Raw genomic sequence first — 18,977 nt, forward strand, 5'->3', positions numbered from 1 at the left:
CTGGCTAATGGGTCACTTGGATGGTTCAGATAAACAAGCCTGCCATTAGTTGTGCTACTTACTTGGCTCCATTGAAGCTAGTGAAAGATTGTATCCTGGTTGGGGGGTCTATGCTGTCTCCTAACCTCTACACCCTCCCCAGCCGAAGAGAAGAAATAGGAGAACAGGCTCCAAAATGGGAGGATAAAGGGGAAAATGGAAGAAAAGGAAGCACACTGACTCTCTCAGTATTGCCTATGATTATTCCATTGTTTGTGGGTACCTTTGGGTCACCTGGGGTTCAAGTCATTACTGTCTTTTTGAATGTACAAATGTACAAAAATTGCCTTGCAAGGACAGGTTCTGTAATGTTTTCTGGGAAAGCAGTGTTGTTATTTTCCCAAAGTGTAATTTTTCTTCATTTATCAATACTCCCCCCACACACATACACACACCCTTCACTCTCTCCCTCATTTCCTCCAATCTCTCTGTCACACACGCATACACACTGTACATGATAGCTGCCTAAAAGCTATTTAGTGGTTAATGAGTTTATCTCCCCAGAAGTGTGCCTTTGTAGTTTCATGATAGCCCTCAGCTGATGTGTTTTTGCAGCTATGTATCACCGTACAGAGCTTTCCTTCGTGTATTAGAGCTGTGTTCAGTAAATAGATTGAGCAGTGCAGGATTCAAGAAAGCACTATAGAGAAAAGACAGAAGATTTTGTTCAATATTAAACGAACATATCTGGTCCAGTGGCTAGCAGTCAATGGAAATGCAGTAACCTGATTTATCTAACCATTCTGCCATTCTTATCTGTCTTCCTCTGCTATGTTACCCACTCATCTGACCTTGGCATGATAATAATAGGGCTGAGGAGTTTGAGCTGTAGGCCTAGTTCAGCAGGTGTAGTGGAGTGTATGTACACAAATACACCCACAGCTGCACACATGAATGAAGGTGCAAGCACACAGTAGGCTACAGTTTGATTTTGTACAGCCAGAAAGACAGATTTATCCCCCTTTAAGAAATATAAAATAATGTGCCAACTGCCCTAGCTCATTCTTTTTTCATATAACACAAAGGAATGGATATGGTTTGCTGGAGTCAGAGCAGAGACACACCAGCTGCACCTGCCACTTCCACTCTGCCAGATTGAAGGCTCTGTTTCAGTCAGTGTTACTATGCTTCAAGCCACTTCACCTTCATTTGTTAAGTTTACTTATTGTTGCCTGTGTTCCCGTGCCTAACCCTGTTTCCTGTCTCCTGCAGTTCCGTCTGCTCTGTCTTGGCCCCTGTCTCCAGCCCCTCGTCTCGTCTCGTCTCGTCTCGTCTCGTCTCGTCAGCCCTGCTTCCCTGCCCTGGATCCCTGCTCTTCCAAGCTTCCAGCCCAAGCCTCAGACCCAGGTTCCCAGTTTCCAGCCGAATCCTCAGCCCCAGGTTTCAAGCTTCCAGCCCAGGCCCCAGCCCCAGTTTCCCAGTTACCAGCCCAATCCTCAGCCCCAGGTTCCCAGCTTCCAGCCCAAGCCCCTGCCCCAGTTTCCCAGTTACCAGTCTGCATTCCCTTTCCCCAGCCTTTGTATTAAATACCTATCTCCTCACCATTGAGTGTCCGCACTTGGGTTAATCTGTTCCGTCCCTTGTAAAACCTTCATAATATAATATTTTTGATTCCCGTCCTTGACGAAGAGACTATTTACATTCTTCTAAATGTAATAAAGTTTTAACTGGAGCACATGGGAGTATTGATTGTCTTTTGGGAGATATAATTCACTGTTACCATCAAAATATATTCCATCACCTCATCAAAACTGTTTACAACTGTTTATAAGAGACTCTATATATAACAGATAAATAAATAAAGGATTAACAAAACACAATAATCAGATTACTTTGTCACTCTAGCAGTTTGACATTTCGGCAAACACACTTATTTGCTTTTTTACCGAGAGTTAGATGAGAAGATTGATATCACTCTTATATTTGAACGTTAAATATGAAGCACAGGATCGAGATGGTAACCTTAGCTTAGCATAAAGACAAGAGGAGGTGGGGAACAGCTAACCTAGCTTTGTCAAAAGCATACAAAATTAGCTTACCAGCAAATTCACAAATAAAGATGTTATATCCCATTTGTTTAATCTGTACACAAACTGAAGTGTAAAGGTCATCTTTAAACCTCAGTTTGTGTATTTGCGGTTTTACAAGGAGTTTTGCGCCATACATGTATGTACATATACATATACATATAACCACCTACTATACGCATGTCACTTTTTCTTTACCATTTAATATATATCTCAGCACTCCTTGTACTCTTTGCACTATTTGTATTCTGTTTACAGTTCACCTATATATAGTCATTCCTTGTGTATCTTGTTGTGTGTAAGTACATTGATAGCCACTAAACTGGAGTCAAATTCTAAATATATGTGTAAACCATAGACTGTATAAAGGTGTAAACGTACTTGGCCAGTAAAGATGATTCTGATTCTGATGTGCCTTGCTAATGCATAGTAACAACCAGGCTCCAGGAAGTCAATGGGCCCAGCCAAGAAATAAACCCGCACATAACCCCCATAGGACCCAAAACTGTCATCTTTACACTTTGGTTTTTGTACAGATTACACAAATGAGATATATTGTGTTGATCAGTGGGTTTCTAGAGGAGCTGGTAACTTCAGCCCGAGTTAGGCTAACAGTTTCCTCCTGTTTACAGTCTCTGTTAGCTTAGCTAACAATCTCCTGCTGCCTTTAGCTATATTTGAGAGTGGTATTGATCTTCTCATCTAAGTCTCAGCAAGAGTGTGGATAATTTGATTTCTTGAACTGTCTGTAACTGTAGCTATTCCTTAATGGTAAAAATCTATCTACAGTATACTTACTTTTTAGACGATTTAAGAGGATACAGTTTTGTCATTTTCAAGTCTACCATTACTATTCTAATCCTTTAACACACTCACACAGACTTCTTGTCTAGTACTAGTGGGCAGTTTGAAAGAGCGAATGCTAAGTACTTTGCATCCAAAAATAGTCCCCATCTGAAATGCTGGGAGACGTTAGCAAAGTAGATGGAAACCCACGCTCTGAGTACCACCTGCTTTCCTGTTTATTTATTGATGGGCCTGTGTTTTCTGAGGCCTGATGCATCTTGACTGTTGGGGAAGTGGGGGAGAAAGAAACTTCATGTGTCATAGATCTGTTGATAGCTGTCTAAAGACGCTGTTTGGAACAGCTTGATGTCCCTTGTCAAAAAAAGGATAGTGCGGCTTTAAAGATATTAGTGTGACAGGTAAACAACTGCTTCCTCCAACTGAGTACTTGACATGTATGTCAGAGCTCTTTCAAAAAGAGAGCTTGGAATGTGTGAAACATATATAGGTTGACAAGATTGACACTGATCAGGATGATTTTCAACATGCTTCTTTTTTTCTTCATCTTGGCTTCCCATCCACCAAAGACCACCAGAGCTGGTCTCATGTTACAACATGTGACAGCAAAACAGAGCTATTTGAAATAACTGACACTTGATTGTTGCTTTTGACATTCATACACTTTGCTCAAATTCTGGAATATTCTATAGCCTGATAATCCAACTGAATTCCACTACTTGATTTTAAAGGAATAGGTTGATATTTTGGAGAGATACACAAGCTACACTCGGGAGACAGTTATCTTAGCTTAGCATACGGACTAAACAAACAATATATAACATGTTAATTAGGGAGCTTTACAGGTGCTGGTAGGCAGATTTGTTCACCTTTGGACAAAGCCAGGTAAGCTGTTTCCTCATGTTTCTAGTTCTTATTTATTTATTTATTTAATTTGTAAGGGACCATGTACAATATTAAACATAAAAGTTACCATTTGATGTACTGTGCCAGAGTTAGCTTATAGCTAATATATAGCTTATGCTAAACTATTCAAAGTGTCTCTTAACTGCAGCCCCATATTTACCATACAAACATAAGAGTGGTATCAATTTTCTCGTCTAACTCTCGTCAAGAAAGCAAATTTCCTAAAATATCAAAATATTTCTTCAAAAAAATATTGTTACACAAACAGTTAAGTGCTTACATGAGTCAAATAACACCTCTGCCCCTATTTAATTTCTTTCTCAAAGATTGTTCCTTGAGAAACTTAACTGTGTTAGCGTGGCAGATGTGTGTTTCTCCCCTGGAGTTTGCTCCATCATGAGTTTAAGTGAATTTGCTTGAGTTCATCTCAGTGTTTCTCCTCAGTAATTATTTCCTGGCTAAGACTAGTCACATTTCTTCCTGTGGGTGTTCGATGATGTAGAGCTTAATATGTCTGATATGAAAACACTCAACTGGAATGAAGTAATGATGAAAAAGAGAAACTTTCAAAATTCAATTACAGCTTCGTGTTCATTCTGAGCATTTAGCTCAGTCAATTTTCAGGTGTGTGACACATTAAAAGTAGGAAAACAAATCTCGATAACTCAAACTATACAGAAATCGTGCAGAACAGGAAAAATAAAGAGTAACCCTTAGATGACATACAAAAAGCACCTGTGAGTTCTTAAATGTAACTCATGAATATTTATTGTTTTAACATAACCTTTGCAGGCATTTTAACAGTGTTAAAGGAAGAAAATAACACGTACAATAAACCTCTGACATACAGCATTGAAGGATATTTACTCTGTTTAGTTTTTGGGTTCATGTTTTAGCCATCACATTTCACGCAGTGTCCTTGGAAGTCCATAACATGACCTTTAAGGTGAACACCCCTCCCTGGCTGTCATTGTGAATATGTCTGGGAGACACAATGAAGGACTAAGAGTTATTAATTACTTTAAAAGGGCAGTGGAAAACAGCTTCAGCCACCTCTATCCTGTGTTGGCAGGCGACTATAAAAACTTAACATTTAAGATATCACGTATCAAATTCAGTGACGTCACTCTGCTGATTGTTCACACTTATTATAAGAAATGTTACCACAGGGTGTTTCACAAACATAACAGTTATAAATTTGCAGCAAATCAAACATCTTATAGTTTCCCTTTTTTTTATAACAGTTTTTCTTCAGCAAGGTCATAACTAATATGGAAGCAGACTGGATAAACCAGTTTCACTGTCGGGCAGAGTGAAAAATAGAGTACCCTGACCTGAATGGTATTGATTGAGATAAGACTCAATGCATAAATCATGACTGTGAATGTATCAATCAAATTCAGATGCCATTTGGCCCACCACTTTGTTTCCAGAGTGAAATATCTTAACAACTATCAGATAGATTGGCATGAAAATGTCCACAGATGTTCATGATCCTCAGAAGATGAAACCTACTGACTTTGGTGATCCCCTCATCTTTCCTCTAGCGCCACCATGAGGTTAACATTTGTGGTTATGAGTGAAATTTCTCTTAGAACCTGGGATGTATTGCCACACAATTTTGTACAGACATTCATGATCCCCTCAGGATAAATTGTGATAACTTTGGTGGTCTGACTTTTCATCTAGCGTCATCATCAGGTCAAAAGTGTAATTTCTCCAATACTTTGGTTTATGACCACAATACTGCAAAACAAATTAAATTCCCAGTCTCAGCTGTATCTTGTGTTTAGTGGGTTAGTGCCCTAAACCATATTAATATAAAAATTATGTTTTTGTTGTTGTTTTTTTGAACTACAAACAACATCAACCATTTGGAACATGCCATAGGAGCATGAAGGAGCATTCATAATCTGCTTTTACTGCAGATTCAAGACTCCAAAGCTTGTGGTTAGAAGCTTTTGACAAGTCTCAGTCAGCTGTATCTCTGTCAGTGGGGAACTCAACAAGGATCAATGAATATCTACAACACTTTCATATTCCCAGTCCATTGTTTCCTTAATGTCAGTTGATATCAGACTTCAAAGACTAGGCTCCTCACAGGGAAGATGAGGTGAGGTGACCCCCCTGTTACTGGCGGTGGCAGGTAAATCCTTTTAATACACCTTTCTCACAGTTTTTGATTAAAAGGTTCAAGACATGCAAGGAAATAAATAAATAAAGCAGGGTAATGTTGTATTCACAAAGACAAGGCAGGACTTTGATCTTGCTCAGGGACGAGGTGTAAGCTGGGAGCCAGACTCAAGAGACAGTGTGTGTGTGTGTGTGTGTGTGTTTGTGTGTGCTAAAGTATATATATATGTATGTGTGAGCAAGCAAAGAAAAAGTGGGTTAGACAATGAGAGTGAAAGGGAGAGTGATACCTCATTAATATGAGTCCTTTTGTTCCACTGCAACTCGGAAAACTGCACACAGAAAAGGCTAATGGCAAAACATTCCCACCTTGTTGAGGTGACATTGTAGAAACTTTGGTACGAGCATTTTCACAGCCCAACTTCACACTCAGCATTTTGACTCCATGGATTAATGTTCGCTTGCAGGTATGCCACCTGCACTGGTATTGGAGTAAAAAAGATGAGAGCCTGAGCCAGCTTTGAGTTTCTTGACAGACTGGAGAGGAAAAAAGTCAGGGAAGGGGGGAAAACTAACTTTGATCCACTTGAAAGTACAGTCTATCAGGACTAATGCTTGGTTGATAATGCATACAAAGCTGCCAACTGCAGCAGAACATTTGAAGTAATCCGATAAAGCTGGGGAAGAGTGATTGCCAGTGCACTCTCCTCTGTCGATGAGGAAAGTAATCCTATTTTCTGCTGTTTCATTGTCATATGCTCTCCCACCTATCTGATCTTCTCGTAATTGACGAGAACAGTGTCATGACCGCGGGGTTGTCAAAGCAGTGAATACAGAGCAGCAACAATGAGCACCATGTTGCACAGCATGTGTTACTCATAGGGACTGAGATACACCACTGTGTTATGGTGGTTTTATTATTAATCAATCAATCAACCTTTACCAATGAGACCAAGGGAATACACGCTACACGCAGGCTAACCTAAACCTAACTAGTAAAATAATTCAGAGGACTAAATAAAATATAAAACGTAGTAGCCCAATATGACTGACTTTTGCATTGTGGAGCTGCATCTCCTGCAGGTTGATCTGGATGCTCCACTATTAAGTTCACAATGAGACGAGAAAAGTGAGTCCAACGAACTGACAAGTGATTAAGAATATCCTAAATGACATACAGGAACATTTTTTGCTATTGAAAGAACTGGTTTTGTATTTGTTTTTTGTATCTAAACTGTTGTAACTGTTTTTTCCAATGATGTTAAGCACAATCTTGTGCCAAGCCAGGCTGTATCTTCATAGATAGATATATACAATTGAAACACTAAGACCTGGAATTTTCATTTTCAAGAGCATTTATGAAGGGATATGAAAAATATATGTTAGAGATCAGTAATATCTGACTCTAACTGGTCACAAAAAGAAAGAAAGAAATACTCACAGCTGCAGTTAATCACACACAGTCTATCACTCCAAAGCACCAGGGAGGGAGTTTGGGTGGAGCAGCCTACTTTATTGATTTTAATTCCATTAATACCATATGACTGGCTGCTTGGCAGACTCGGTCAGTGCCCATGAACGTCTGTTTTCATAGTGGATTTGATTGGGCTTCCTTATCGGCGGGCAGCAGGCAGGAAAAGGGCCTGGAGACAGCCAAAGATCCACATCCCTGTAAGCCAGGCAGTATGTTTGAAACAAGAAGCTTCAGATCAACTATGATTAATGTGGGCTCCCAACTCAACTGCTCCATGTTTGAGCATTGCACTGTGTATGAGATCACATTTGTGTGTGTGTGTGTGTGTGTGTGTGTGTGTGTGTGTGTGTGTGTGTGTGTGCGCGTGTGTGTGTGTGTGTGTGTGTGTGTGTGTGTGTGTGTCTGTGTGTGTGTGTGTGTGCATGAGAGGTGGGGGTGGGGGTACTTTGTTGGCACCTGATACATGCACATTAAAGCCACTTCACTTCCACTAATCAACAGATGCATATAAATGAATGTAATCATGCCATTACAAATTTGCATGAATGCATTTCCAACTCTCAGATCCTCCCAGCAGCGTGAATTATACCCAGCTATTAAGGCGAGTTCTGTGCGTAAATGCATTGCGCGCGTGTGTCTGCCATTTTCAACATTGCATAATATTAATTTTTTTTGTCATACACATGGATCAGAGTCGGTGAGACACCGCCATCAATGACAGGATTCTCCTTTGACAATTCGCACCGGCTCCAGCAATGCTGCCTAGTTTTTTGGTTGCGTGGAAACTAAAAGGCTGCACTGAGCGAGCCCTGAACTGTAGAAGCATTTCCAGTGGCGCGTCGTGGCTGCCACAGCGGCTCCCAGCACAAGTTTAACGAGCTACGAGAGGACCTGATGGAAGCCAAACCAAAATATTGACTGAAACGCCTTTTGGGGAGCGCACTGTACGATTTTACGAGGACACTTTCTGAGACACACATCATGGGAAGAAGAGGAGAGGCGGCACAGACGTGAGTGTGTGTGTTTTTCACTGATCAAAATGCATATGTTTTTCTTGGTGATATTGCCTGATTCTGCACAATTTGGATTCATAAAAGAGAGTCTATTTGGTAGGGGTTTCTATATGTGACTGGTGCAGGAAACAAGCAGTGGATTGTGCGACTGTTTACCACCGACTAAAACAGGATGAAAGAAAAACTTAACACGGGGAAGCCTATTAGTTCCCACGAGGCATAGTCTTTATCTCCGGTCTTTTGACTTCATTTTCCATCAGATGCTTGTTGCTTATGAGTAGAATATAAATTTAAGCAGGAACTGGTACAAAACCCATTGTTTGGCATTCATTTTGTATATAAAATGTCCTCAGCTTGTGAATACTATACATTAAAGTTTGAAAGTAATGGATCAGTATAGCAGAAAGTTTATCTTGAGATTATGAATTTTGAAGTTCATCTTGACGAGATATTTTCATTATAAGATCAAACCTTTTCTAATTTCCAACATACATTAAATGCCACTGTTACACTATTAACACTGCTGTGACAGTGTGCGTGCATGTTGCTCTATAGGTAAAGTCAACAAGATTATTCTGTGGGGGTAAAATGAAGACTTCAGGTACAATGGAAATCTGCCAAGCACAGTGTTTTGCTCTAAAGGAACAAAAAGAGCATCTTCAGTAATCGACATTGACACTGAGTAGGGGGGACGGGAGTGGATGGAGCTAAGAGCACTGAAATTTGATTACAGTTACATTAAAAACCTGTGTTTCAAGTTAAGGACATCAATGTTTACAGCCGGGCCAGAAAGAGGTCAGATTAATACATGAAAAATACCATGTCACAAAACATATTAATTTTGTGTTGCCTTTTAATGCCTCTGATGTTTAGGTTTGAGTGCAAATTACTGCTTCCAAAGGTGCCAAAGACTTGTCAGTGCAGCACTGACAGCAGCAAATTTATGAGGCGAAAAACTGACCTTTGGCTGCAAGAGTGCTGTATTTATTGTGTAAATTAAAAGCAGGAGAGTTATTTATCACAGAAGTAAGAAATGACTTTACGGACACTGACGATGTCCTCACCTGATTTAGAGGTCTTTAGATTTATTGTATTTACAGTATATGGCAGAATGTGTGGCGGGGTTGTGTTTGTTGTGAGGGTATTGACCATTAGTAAAATTAAAGTCTTTTTGCTAATGATGTCTTTGGAAACATATTTTGAATGGAGTACAGTTTTTGAAAATCTGATTGAGATTTATACTGATGCACCACCCTTCAACTCATTAGGTTTATACCCTTTCTTGTTTATCTCATCCATAGGCGACATGTCTGTTCATTCACAAGCTGTCTTCATCTGTCCCTGTGACTAACTAACATTTGCCCCTTTCCTCGATATCTCATTAGTGTCACAGTGTTCTCAATGTTGTCATTGTAATGTTACCCCTCTCTTTAAATCCTCTTGATATCGTTCTTTCTCTCACAACCCTACACTCGTGTGTCCAATTTCCCTTCTTGCCCACATGCTTTCTCCACCTCCTCCTCCTCCTCCTCCGTCAAAAACCTTATGCTCCTGCTCCCCCATTATCTCTCAGCAAAATACCAGGCTGGCATGCTGTGTGACAGGAAAAGTACAGCCTTTGCAGGAGCATAACGTTACCCATTCAGTTTAGGCGAGACTCTTTATATCCTTGGCTGTTAAGCTGCATCTGTCATGCTATTTTACTTGCTCATACACCGTGTTGACACTAAGTGCAGAGGGAAATCCTTTGGAAGTTGCTTTGCCTGGCCTCGATGAAGATGTATGGATAAACATCTCATGTCTGATGGAGGCAAATTACAGCAGTCAGAGCTTAATAGCAGAGGCTTCATGTGTGCTTTGCCCTGGTGCATCAACCTCCATCTCACCCAATGACTCATTATTGGGGTTGTCTGGCAGGCATCTCTTAAACCGGGAGTAACACAATGAGTGTTATTAGCTGTGCCTCGTAGACAAATCATCTGTCCGCCCTCACACACACATATACACTACCACCACCAATGCCACTACAGGCTGTCCTCTACCCCCCAACGTCATGTGATACTCAGAGGTACTTAGAGATCGATTTCATTTTTTAATCTTGGTAAGTGGATCTTGCTCAGTCTCCATCCATTTTGAAGAAATTAAGAAGTCTGGTTGAACTCTGTGGTTCCTTTTTGTCTCAAAGAAGACAGGCCATCACATTGACTGTTTTGTTGGCCTTGGCGCTGTGTTTAGCATTAGCATTTACCCCAACAAAAGGATTGGGTAGCCAACACTGATGCTACACTGACTTAAGGAGTTTTTCCTTAAGAGGATTAGTAACAGGATAGGAGGTAGCCCTGATCAGCTATTAATGAAGTGTGTTAGGGTGGGTAGACCTGCTATTTCCAAAGGCTTACATACAAAATATAAAGTGTAATTTTATCTTAGCTACCTGTGTTACTTGCACTGCTGACTAATTGACCTTATGGACTAGCGACAGCATAGCTTGACAGACACCAAGCTAGGAAAGTTATAATGGTCGCTTTCTAGAATGGCAGCTAAGTTTAAGAAAGAATTGGAAACATGATATATAAAACTACATAAAAATCTAGCTGGCCTTAAAAAGCCCAATATGTTTCATTCAGAACATTTGTTCCTCTTGGTGTCACATCATTATGTTAATGCCAGTCCCTGTGTACTGAAATAGCCCTGCACCGCAGGGATGTCAATTATAAAAGAAGCACAGTGACACCAAAGGATTTTCTTAGCTTGTTTATTGTGCTGGTATGAAGGGAATGTTTGATCCTTAGACTTTCCTAGATATACAACAGAAGTGCAGTTGTTTCTGGCCACCAACATGCTGAAATGAGCATGTAGCATTACCACTGCATCCTCACTGCAATTAAACAAGCTACTATACACCCAATTTGTGTGTTAAATAACACTGAGGCGTTTGAAGAGTATTGTTAATCACCCATGTTTTATGTAGTGAAAGCATTTTGTGCTTCTTGTTTTATTCCTTTTATTTCCAAATGGCTTGTTTCCCATCACTCCTAATATGATTTTGTGTTGTTTTATTATATCATAGGCTCAACAGCTACTGGGGAAGTTGATGTGTACTTCAGCCCCTTCATCCAGGTGGTCCTCCCTGGAGCATGCCCATATCCCACAATGTCCCTGCTGGCAGACTGGCTACTGCGCCACTCAGTGGTCATGTGTTTGCTGCTGCACAGCCTGGTGCTGATGACCTTTTGCTTCCACCATGCTGCCACCAGTTGCTCCAAGAATTGCTATTGCTCTGAGAGCGAGAGCGGCGGAAAGACGGTGCGCTGCAGCAATCTGCAGCTCACAGAGATCCCCCAGGACATCCCCAATGACACACGACGTGTCTACTTGGACTTCAACCTCTTCACTACAGTCCCAACTAATGCTTTTTCAGGTTTGCCTCATCTGGTTGAGCTGGATCTATCACACAATGAATTAAGTCAGCTGGAACCAGGGGCATTCAGAGGCCTGGGCTCCTCACTACAGTTCCTAGACCTTTCTTCTAACAAGTTAGTCAATTTTAACCCTGAGTCCTTTGAGGGCCTGCGGGCTCGCGCCAACTTAACAAACAATCCATGGCATTGTGACTGCAACTTGCAGATGGCTATGCCTCACGTTCACCTGGAGCCTGCATCATTGACGGGCATTGTGTGCCAGACTTCAGATCCAGAGGAAATACGTGTTCAAGGACTTGCCTTCCTGTTGGTGCCAGACATAGATCTATGTGTGGTGATGAAGAGGACTACAGATGTGGCCATGCTGGTCGTCATGTTTGGCTGGTTCACCATGGTCATCTCCTACCTGGTCTACTATGTCAGGGCTAATCAGGAGGATGCCCGCAGACACCTGGAGTATCTCAAGTCATTGCCCAGCAGACAGGGCAAGTCAGAGGAGTCTTCCACCATTAGTACTGTGGTATAGGGCTGACGGAACTACACACTGGACCTGAAGTGGTAACCCTCACTAAACAGGATGGAGTTACAACAACAACAACTACATGGTCATCATCAGTTGTAGACAGTTCTGCCTAGCTGTTGTAATGGAGCCAAGGTGGGCAACAAGACATGTACCTGCACAAGAAAACCAGGCCGATACAACCTAGCCTAGATGAATTATTCATCTTTCAGTGGCCCATTAGGAGTTTTTGTTGGCTGACTTGATGGTCTACCCTGTGCACTAAGGGAGTAAAAGCAGTGGCATGTTTTTGGTGAACTCCAAATATGGGATGTAAATGGGATTTATTCAGTGGTGCATGCACCTTGATGCGCCTCTCTGACACACATATTATTCAGGAGGCAACATCAAACAGCAACAGTGGAATAAGCAACACTAATGTTGGGAACTGTTACTTCAGTCCATGTACAACTCTTTTCAGTTACAATCATCCTTATTTTACTCACCAGTATATTATCAGTAAAATGATGTTTTACAATAAAATAGCTGTTTGTGGATTTCTCTTTTTGTTTGTTGAGATGTAACATTAGAATCAATGCCACAAGCCTCCACCAAAGCAAGAAAATGCATAAAGTATTTTGAATTTGAATCACTCTTAAGCAGATTCATACTCATTATTATTATGTGAGGAAAACCCTGATATTTCTGCTGTATAGAGCTGATTTTTCTCGCCACCATAACAAAAAAATGTTATTCCTAAATAAGCTATAACACATCTCAGTACTCTACATTGTCCTTAAAGAGACTCATAATTTTCTTTAAATAGCCAGTTTCCTGGGGTGTTTCTCCATGTCAGGCAATTAGAAATTGTAATCGATTTAGTAAATGCAAGGATGTAGGAGGATGTAAGCTTGGTGAGGAGGAAATGAGCTGAAACTCATTGTCACACAGTGGTGAAGGACAATTTGATTGAATCCTGTTAGCCACCAGATAGAAACAAACTTTACAAAGGCATAAAAGTCAATGCCTATCTGATATCAGAAACACACTGCACCTCTGAAGTTACTCCTCAGCATAATATGCCAATATTGAGATGCCATTCCTTAGTCACAAGCCAATAACTATGTACGCAATATCATCTCATTGTCAGAAAAGGTTGATTTGAGAAGCAGAGAATTAGAGGTTACCGCAGTTCAGCTGTCATGAAATGACTTGTAACCCAAATGAGGATGAGATCTTCATATTCTGGTAGGAAAAGCCCCTCAGCAAGCACGCATTACTCTCCCCTCTTCACCCAGAGTAATTAAGGGAACACAGGAATCCTTCATGATCACACCTTGTTATCTAGACAGGGCCTCTCCCTCTGTGCTGTTTTTCATTCTCTCTCATGCCTTTAATAAGCACCCAGGGTGCCTCTGGGAGCCATATTGTCTGATGCAGTCACTCCCATGGGTTTTCCAAATAACATTTATGAGGCCATGACCTGCTGGTCCATTTAAAAGAGCTGCCAGGGATGTGAATCTCCTATTTCACCAGACCGTGGCAAAGAGGATGCATTTGTATCTCCTCCGATGAAATCATCAATACAAACTGAGACCACAAAAGGGAAATGTGTTTGAAAGGAGATGTAATTTAATCCATGTCAGACTTTGCACTCTAAAATGAGCTCTTGCCTTTTTCACAGAGCAAGGTAAGAATAGCCCAGTGCAGTGCTGAATAATGAAATTTGATGTTTAAGATGTGGGAAATGGTTTGTCAACAAGGGTATCCCTGTGTCAGACACACACATGCCTCCAGAGCAGAGCAAGACCAATATATTATTTATGGTGACCATAAAAAAACACTTGAGCAGAAAATCTGGGAATGCACCCATCATCTTATGTGACCCAATTCTCGAGGAGAAATTAAGGGAGGACGCCACGGGGGATCAGCTGCCCCCCTCTCTGCTGCCTGGCGTACCCTTGCTTGGGTAAAGCACTTTCCAAATGCCCTTTGGGTGCCGCAAGGGTCCAGAGGACTCGCAATGACAGCCAAAGTCAGTTTTACCTCATCCTCAAACTGCCTGTTTCCCAAAGGCAACGCCTCAGTCTTTTATAAGACATTTTGGTAAATACGCTTATTCACTTTCTTGCCAAGAGTTAGATGAGAAGATCAATATCACTCTCTCTGAGAGTGGTATTAATCTTCTCTCTTAACTCGGTAAAAAAGCAAATACATTTACGCATTTATGTCAAAGTATTTCTTTAAGAAAACCAGCAGTGTGTAGGTTCACTATTAAACCAATTATTTGTTTATTTTCTCTGTTCTAGTAATTCTTAGAAGTGCTTGTTTGTTCTTTTTCTGTTACTTTTTTTGCTACCTATACCTGCTTAACAGTTTCCATGCTCCACGGTTTCTATTAATAGGCTGAGTTTGTTTTACAGAAAACAATGATATTGATCTTGACAGAGTTAATCTTAAGGAAGCCCAGGTACAGCCTCCTGTGATGAGCAGGAGGTTCAACAGTACTGAAAAATAGATGGTAAGCCTCTCTCTCTGACATTTCCTGCCACACACACAGCTCCCTCCTTCCCTCTTTCCTCTGATAACAGACTCACACGGTGGCTTTGAGACCAGCCACTGTTAGGGGAGGCTCACCACGAGAGGAGATACATAAATCTAGTAACAGACATGTGTGTCTCTGTATTTCTTTCAGCTAATATATTTTAGTGTGTGCATTCTTTTGTTCAGATCTATGTACAACAAGGGTGAATGTGTGTGTGCATGCTGGTAGTGAGGGTACTGGTAATGTAACACCTTTGTTTTCTAGCACACAGAAATGTCACTGAGGTTAATTTAAATTTCAGGCCAGCTCAGCTTGCTCCGCCTGCTACCTTAGACACGTTACACTGGTGTGAGCATTACAACTGCTGGGTAATGGGACACAAAGTGGGGGATAAAGTGACGCATCCAATCCCGTAGAGCACAGCCCTGTTTGGGATTGGGTTGCAGGTGAAAATGTCTCCAGGTCCCTAGATCACATGGGGTCTCCCAGTGAGGGCCTGCATGGGCTCCTGTTGATTTTCTCTTGCAGCCAAAAAAAAAAAAAGGTAAGTGGCACCTAAGATGCTGCATCTAAGGAGAGTGACAAGGACTCAGTCAATACTCTGAGATGGTCTCGTTTGTTGGTTTCCTATAGGGGGGTGATGTGGAGATGAAAGACAGATGATAACAGCTGTCTGAGGAGAAAACAATGTTCATTTAGGATGACACAGCTCCCTCTGTTGTGGAATACGTGTAAGTGTGAGGAAAAATAAATGCCTTTATCTTTAAGTTTTCACCATATGCATTTATTAGTGAAATAAAGTTGACTCTAGATGTACTTATGTATATCAACAACAACACGCAGTACTCACTTGAAGTATACAGAACCAAAAACACAAAGTGGATGCAGAAAACAGCGATGTTTTATCATAAAGGCATCTGTTCAGGGTGCTGATCTATGTAACAGTATATTCAATGAGTTTTAAGACTGAGCAGAAGTGCAATATCAGATTAGGTATAAATCCTCATATATGGGTATATAAGCCTCATATACTGTAATGTGAAAGTGGTCACATAAACAAATATCACACCAAAAAATAGATATTAAAATTGTAATATGGACACATATGAGTATTAATGAGTGTGATGGTTGTTATCTGTTGATATACTATGTATAGCTAAAGCTTTGCATATCAACAGTTGAAATGTGAGTGATGTTAGGTTTAATGGTTTGTAAGTATAACTGACGTAAAGTATGTGGATATGTATGTTCAAAATTTCTCTGCTGACACAGTCATCACGTGGCAGGTGAACTGTTCATTTGTGTATATTTTTCTCTACATTTTCTATTCTACATACAGAGATGTTATCCATTAACTAGTATAGCCAACTTTTGTGATATCTTCTGTATAAAAGGCAAAAAGGGAACATGGAAAAACTTATATATGCTCTAGCATAAATATTTTAATCTGTATAAATTGCCACTATAAGATTATACACGAGAGGTGTATTAATATGTGAAATTAAGATAAAGGTGTCATGTGTTCGAGTCAGAGTTTTTATGGAGTGATAAATCATGTCTTTGTCATGTTTGCTGAGAAATCATTTCCTGAGCAACATCCGCCCCAGTCTAAACCTCCTCCCTCTGAGTCCTCAGTTAATTTCACTCGTACAGTTTCAAAAGTTCAGTTATCAAAGACTTCGTTAGCATTCCATGTAAAACAAGTTTCACAATTCCATGATTCCGCACAGCTCAGCATTACTCTCACCGAATGTGAAATCACATGAGACAATTTGTCATTAAAAGAGAAATTAGTTAATAGGAAACAATGTTCGTCATGTAGAAACACAAATGATACATCAGGACCAGAGGGCAAAGGTTTCAGTTCACTGGACTGATGCTCTGAAAGAACATTTATTGAAAGTTATTTTAGGATAAATGCTTTTAGTACAAAAATGTAGGCATTTACTTGTCTACTTAGATCCTTTTAGATGGAAGTATTTGATATTCACACCTTTCATCAAAATGATCATTATCAGGAACATTAGAAGTGGTCCCAGGACCCATGATGAACTCTAAAACCTCTTTTCTTTACTTGGGTCATTTCTTTTGCCTCCCTAAACTCTTTAATGGCTTCCTGCCCTCTAATGTAGGTTGAAAAAGTAGCTGTACAACACAAAAATGATAGATTTAAGAAGTGAGGGCTGAATGTAAAACCTCTCTCTGTTTCCTTAGTGGATGCCTGCCATCTTAAATCCCCCTCTTTACTTCTTGAATCCTGCCAGATTGAGGCGTGGGTCCATCTTTTAAAAGCCTGTTGAAGAGCCAAGCATTGTTCATCTCCACAGAACCTTAATTTAAATTCCTGTCAATACCTCAAGGCTTTTCACAGATTACCAACACATCATACTATTTCCATTTTCTGTAATGGCAGCTCCAGTGAAGAGTTATAACAGCTATAGCAGATACAAAGGTGACATTTATGGATCAAATAAAGCATTAGTATGCATGCGTTTAAGGGTCAAAAAGGCAGGATATTCTTGTGCAGCCTTTCCCTGTCGGGCCAAATGTGAGCTATAGCACATTGTTCCTCTGTTACAACCAAATGATGTTTCCAACTGGGTCACTGACAGGGCCACGGAGCGAGGCCCCGTCAGCAGTGAATAATGCCCTCCTTTCATATGCAGGATTGATTGGAGATCAGGCCAGTGTGGATTTCAGGGATCAGATTTGACAGCTTCACTTCATAGCCTATCAAGCATGGCCAGATGTAACATAGCTACATTGACTGATCAAGGGGCCTCGTGTCAGAGCATGAAGCAAAGCGATCTGCTACAATGGAGACACAGGGCTGATTTATGAGGTGATTACATAACTCCCACCACATGTGTTTGGAATTTTTGAAACAAGGGTTTGAATGGATAAACTGAGGTGGTAAAATTATATATGGAGCCTTAAGGCAAAGATGGATTGAAAACTTAATATTTCTAATAAATTAGAGTTATATCTTAATTTTAAAAACATCATATTTTTCATTGTGCTTTCAACTTCGAGAGGTTTGTGACTGAAATGCAAGCAACCCCCTTTTTGCAGAGCACAGCAGCACAGCTGAGATTAATTTTAGAAAAAAACATACAAATAAACATATAATTCCACTAGATGGCACTCTTGTTTTGTCTTTTCACTGCTCAATAGTACCGTACCTGTAGACACCACAAATGTCCAGGTCTGGTGAAGTCCCTGATTCTATGGCCACCTCTAAGGATCAAGAACCCTTCATGTAAGATAAAACCTAAAGTGATGGAGAGTCTCCCTGCTAACTTAAAGAGTCAGTTTTAGTTAATGAACATATGAAATTTCAGACTTACTACATAGGGGTTAATTAACCTTCATTTCATTTTATTTTCTCTGCTCTCTTCCTTTTCTGTAAACTAATAGCAGTCTGTGTGATGTTTTGTGTTATGATATGAGTCTTGCAATGTATGTGGTCACATGGCTGCGATTTTTGATTTGGGTGCTGTCATGATTTTGTGTGTGTGTGTTTTAGAATATTAAATACATTTAATAGAATGTATATATATATATATATATAAAAAAATCCTAATATAATTTCTAGACCTTTCTCGCATTGCTGCAGCTTGGACAACAATCTAATAATCACACTGAATGTAAAAATAATCTTTATTGAGGTTTGATCATCTTGATGCTACAGGCATCAAGATGTCAAAATTTCCAATGTATTGATGGCAAGGCGAAACCCACAAGTCGCCCTCCAAGAATCATGATGACCAGACACGTCATAGTGATATTTTTACAAAAGGTTCCTCAAAAACAAAACAAAAAGAAACAGATTCCAGAAAACGTTGTGTTTAAATTGTTTAAGCACTTTCAATTTCAATTGCCCTGTAACCGTGAAAAAGGAAATGCCTGTTCCCTCTCTGTTTCTCTGTATATGACACTAGTCGTATTACATCAATGTAAAAAGTCAGCAATGAAGGAATTCCAGTTCCCAAAATGAAAGTCTTGAATTGTGTTACGTTGGAGGCTTGGGCTGAAAACGTTATTGCATAATAGAAAACAAATATAGAGTCATATAAATTTCACCCTTCATTTTCAAATATTTGTTCTTTTATCCT

At 40.2% G+C, this 18,977-nt stretch overlaps 1 protein-coding gene across 2 annotated transcripts; it reads left to right on the forward strand.

The window, feature by feature from the left end:
- Positions 1–7,925: 7,925 nt before the first annotated feature.
- lrrc3ca (leucine rich repeat containing 3Ca) lies at positions 7,926–12,879 on the forward strand. 2 transcript variants are annotated; one of them, XM_044337817.1, is made up of 2 exons: positions 7,926–8,399; positions 11,467–12,879. In XM_044337817.1, the coding sequence occupies exon 2, from the start codon at positions 11,550–11,552 to the stop codon at positions 12,342–12,344; it is 795 nt and encodes a 264-aa protein (XP_044193752.1). In that variant the 5' UTR covers positions 7,926–8,399; positions 11,467–11,549; the 3' UTR covers positions 12,345–12,879. The 2 variants fall into 2 exon arrangements, with proteins under 2 accessions (XP_044193752.1, XP_044193751.1); XM_044337816.1 differs by having other exon boundaries at positions 7,926–8,393.
- Positions 12,880–18,977: the final 6,098 nt, after the last annotated feature.

The sequence above is a fragment of the Thunnus albacares genome, chromosome 20 (genome assembly GCF_914725855.1).
Source record: "Thunnus albacares chromosome 20, fThuAlb1.1, whole genome shotgun sequence".
Classification (NCBI taxonomy): Eukaryota; Metazoa; Chordata; class Actinopteri; order Scombriformes; family Scombridae; genus Thunnus; species Thunnus albacares.

Bases quoted from the DNA above. Each gene is read 5' to 3' on its own strand.
- lrrc3ca (XM_044337817.1), top strand. From the start codon at position 11,550: ATGTCCCTGCTGGCAGACTGGCTACTGCGCCACTCAGTGGTCATGTGT.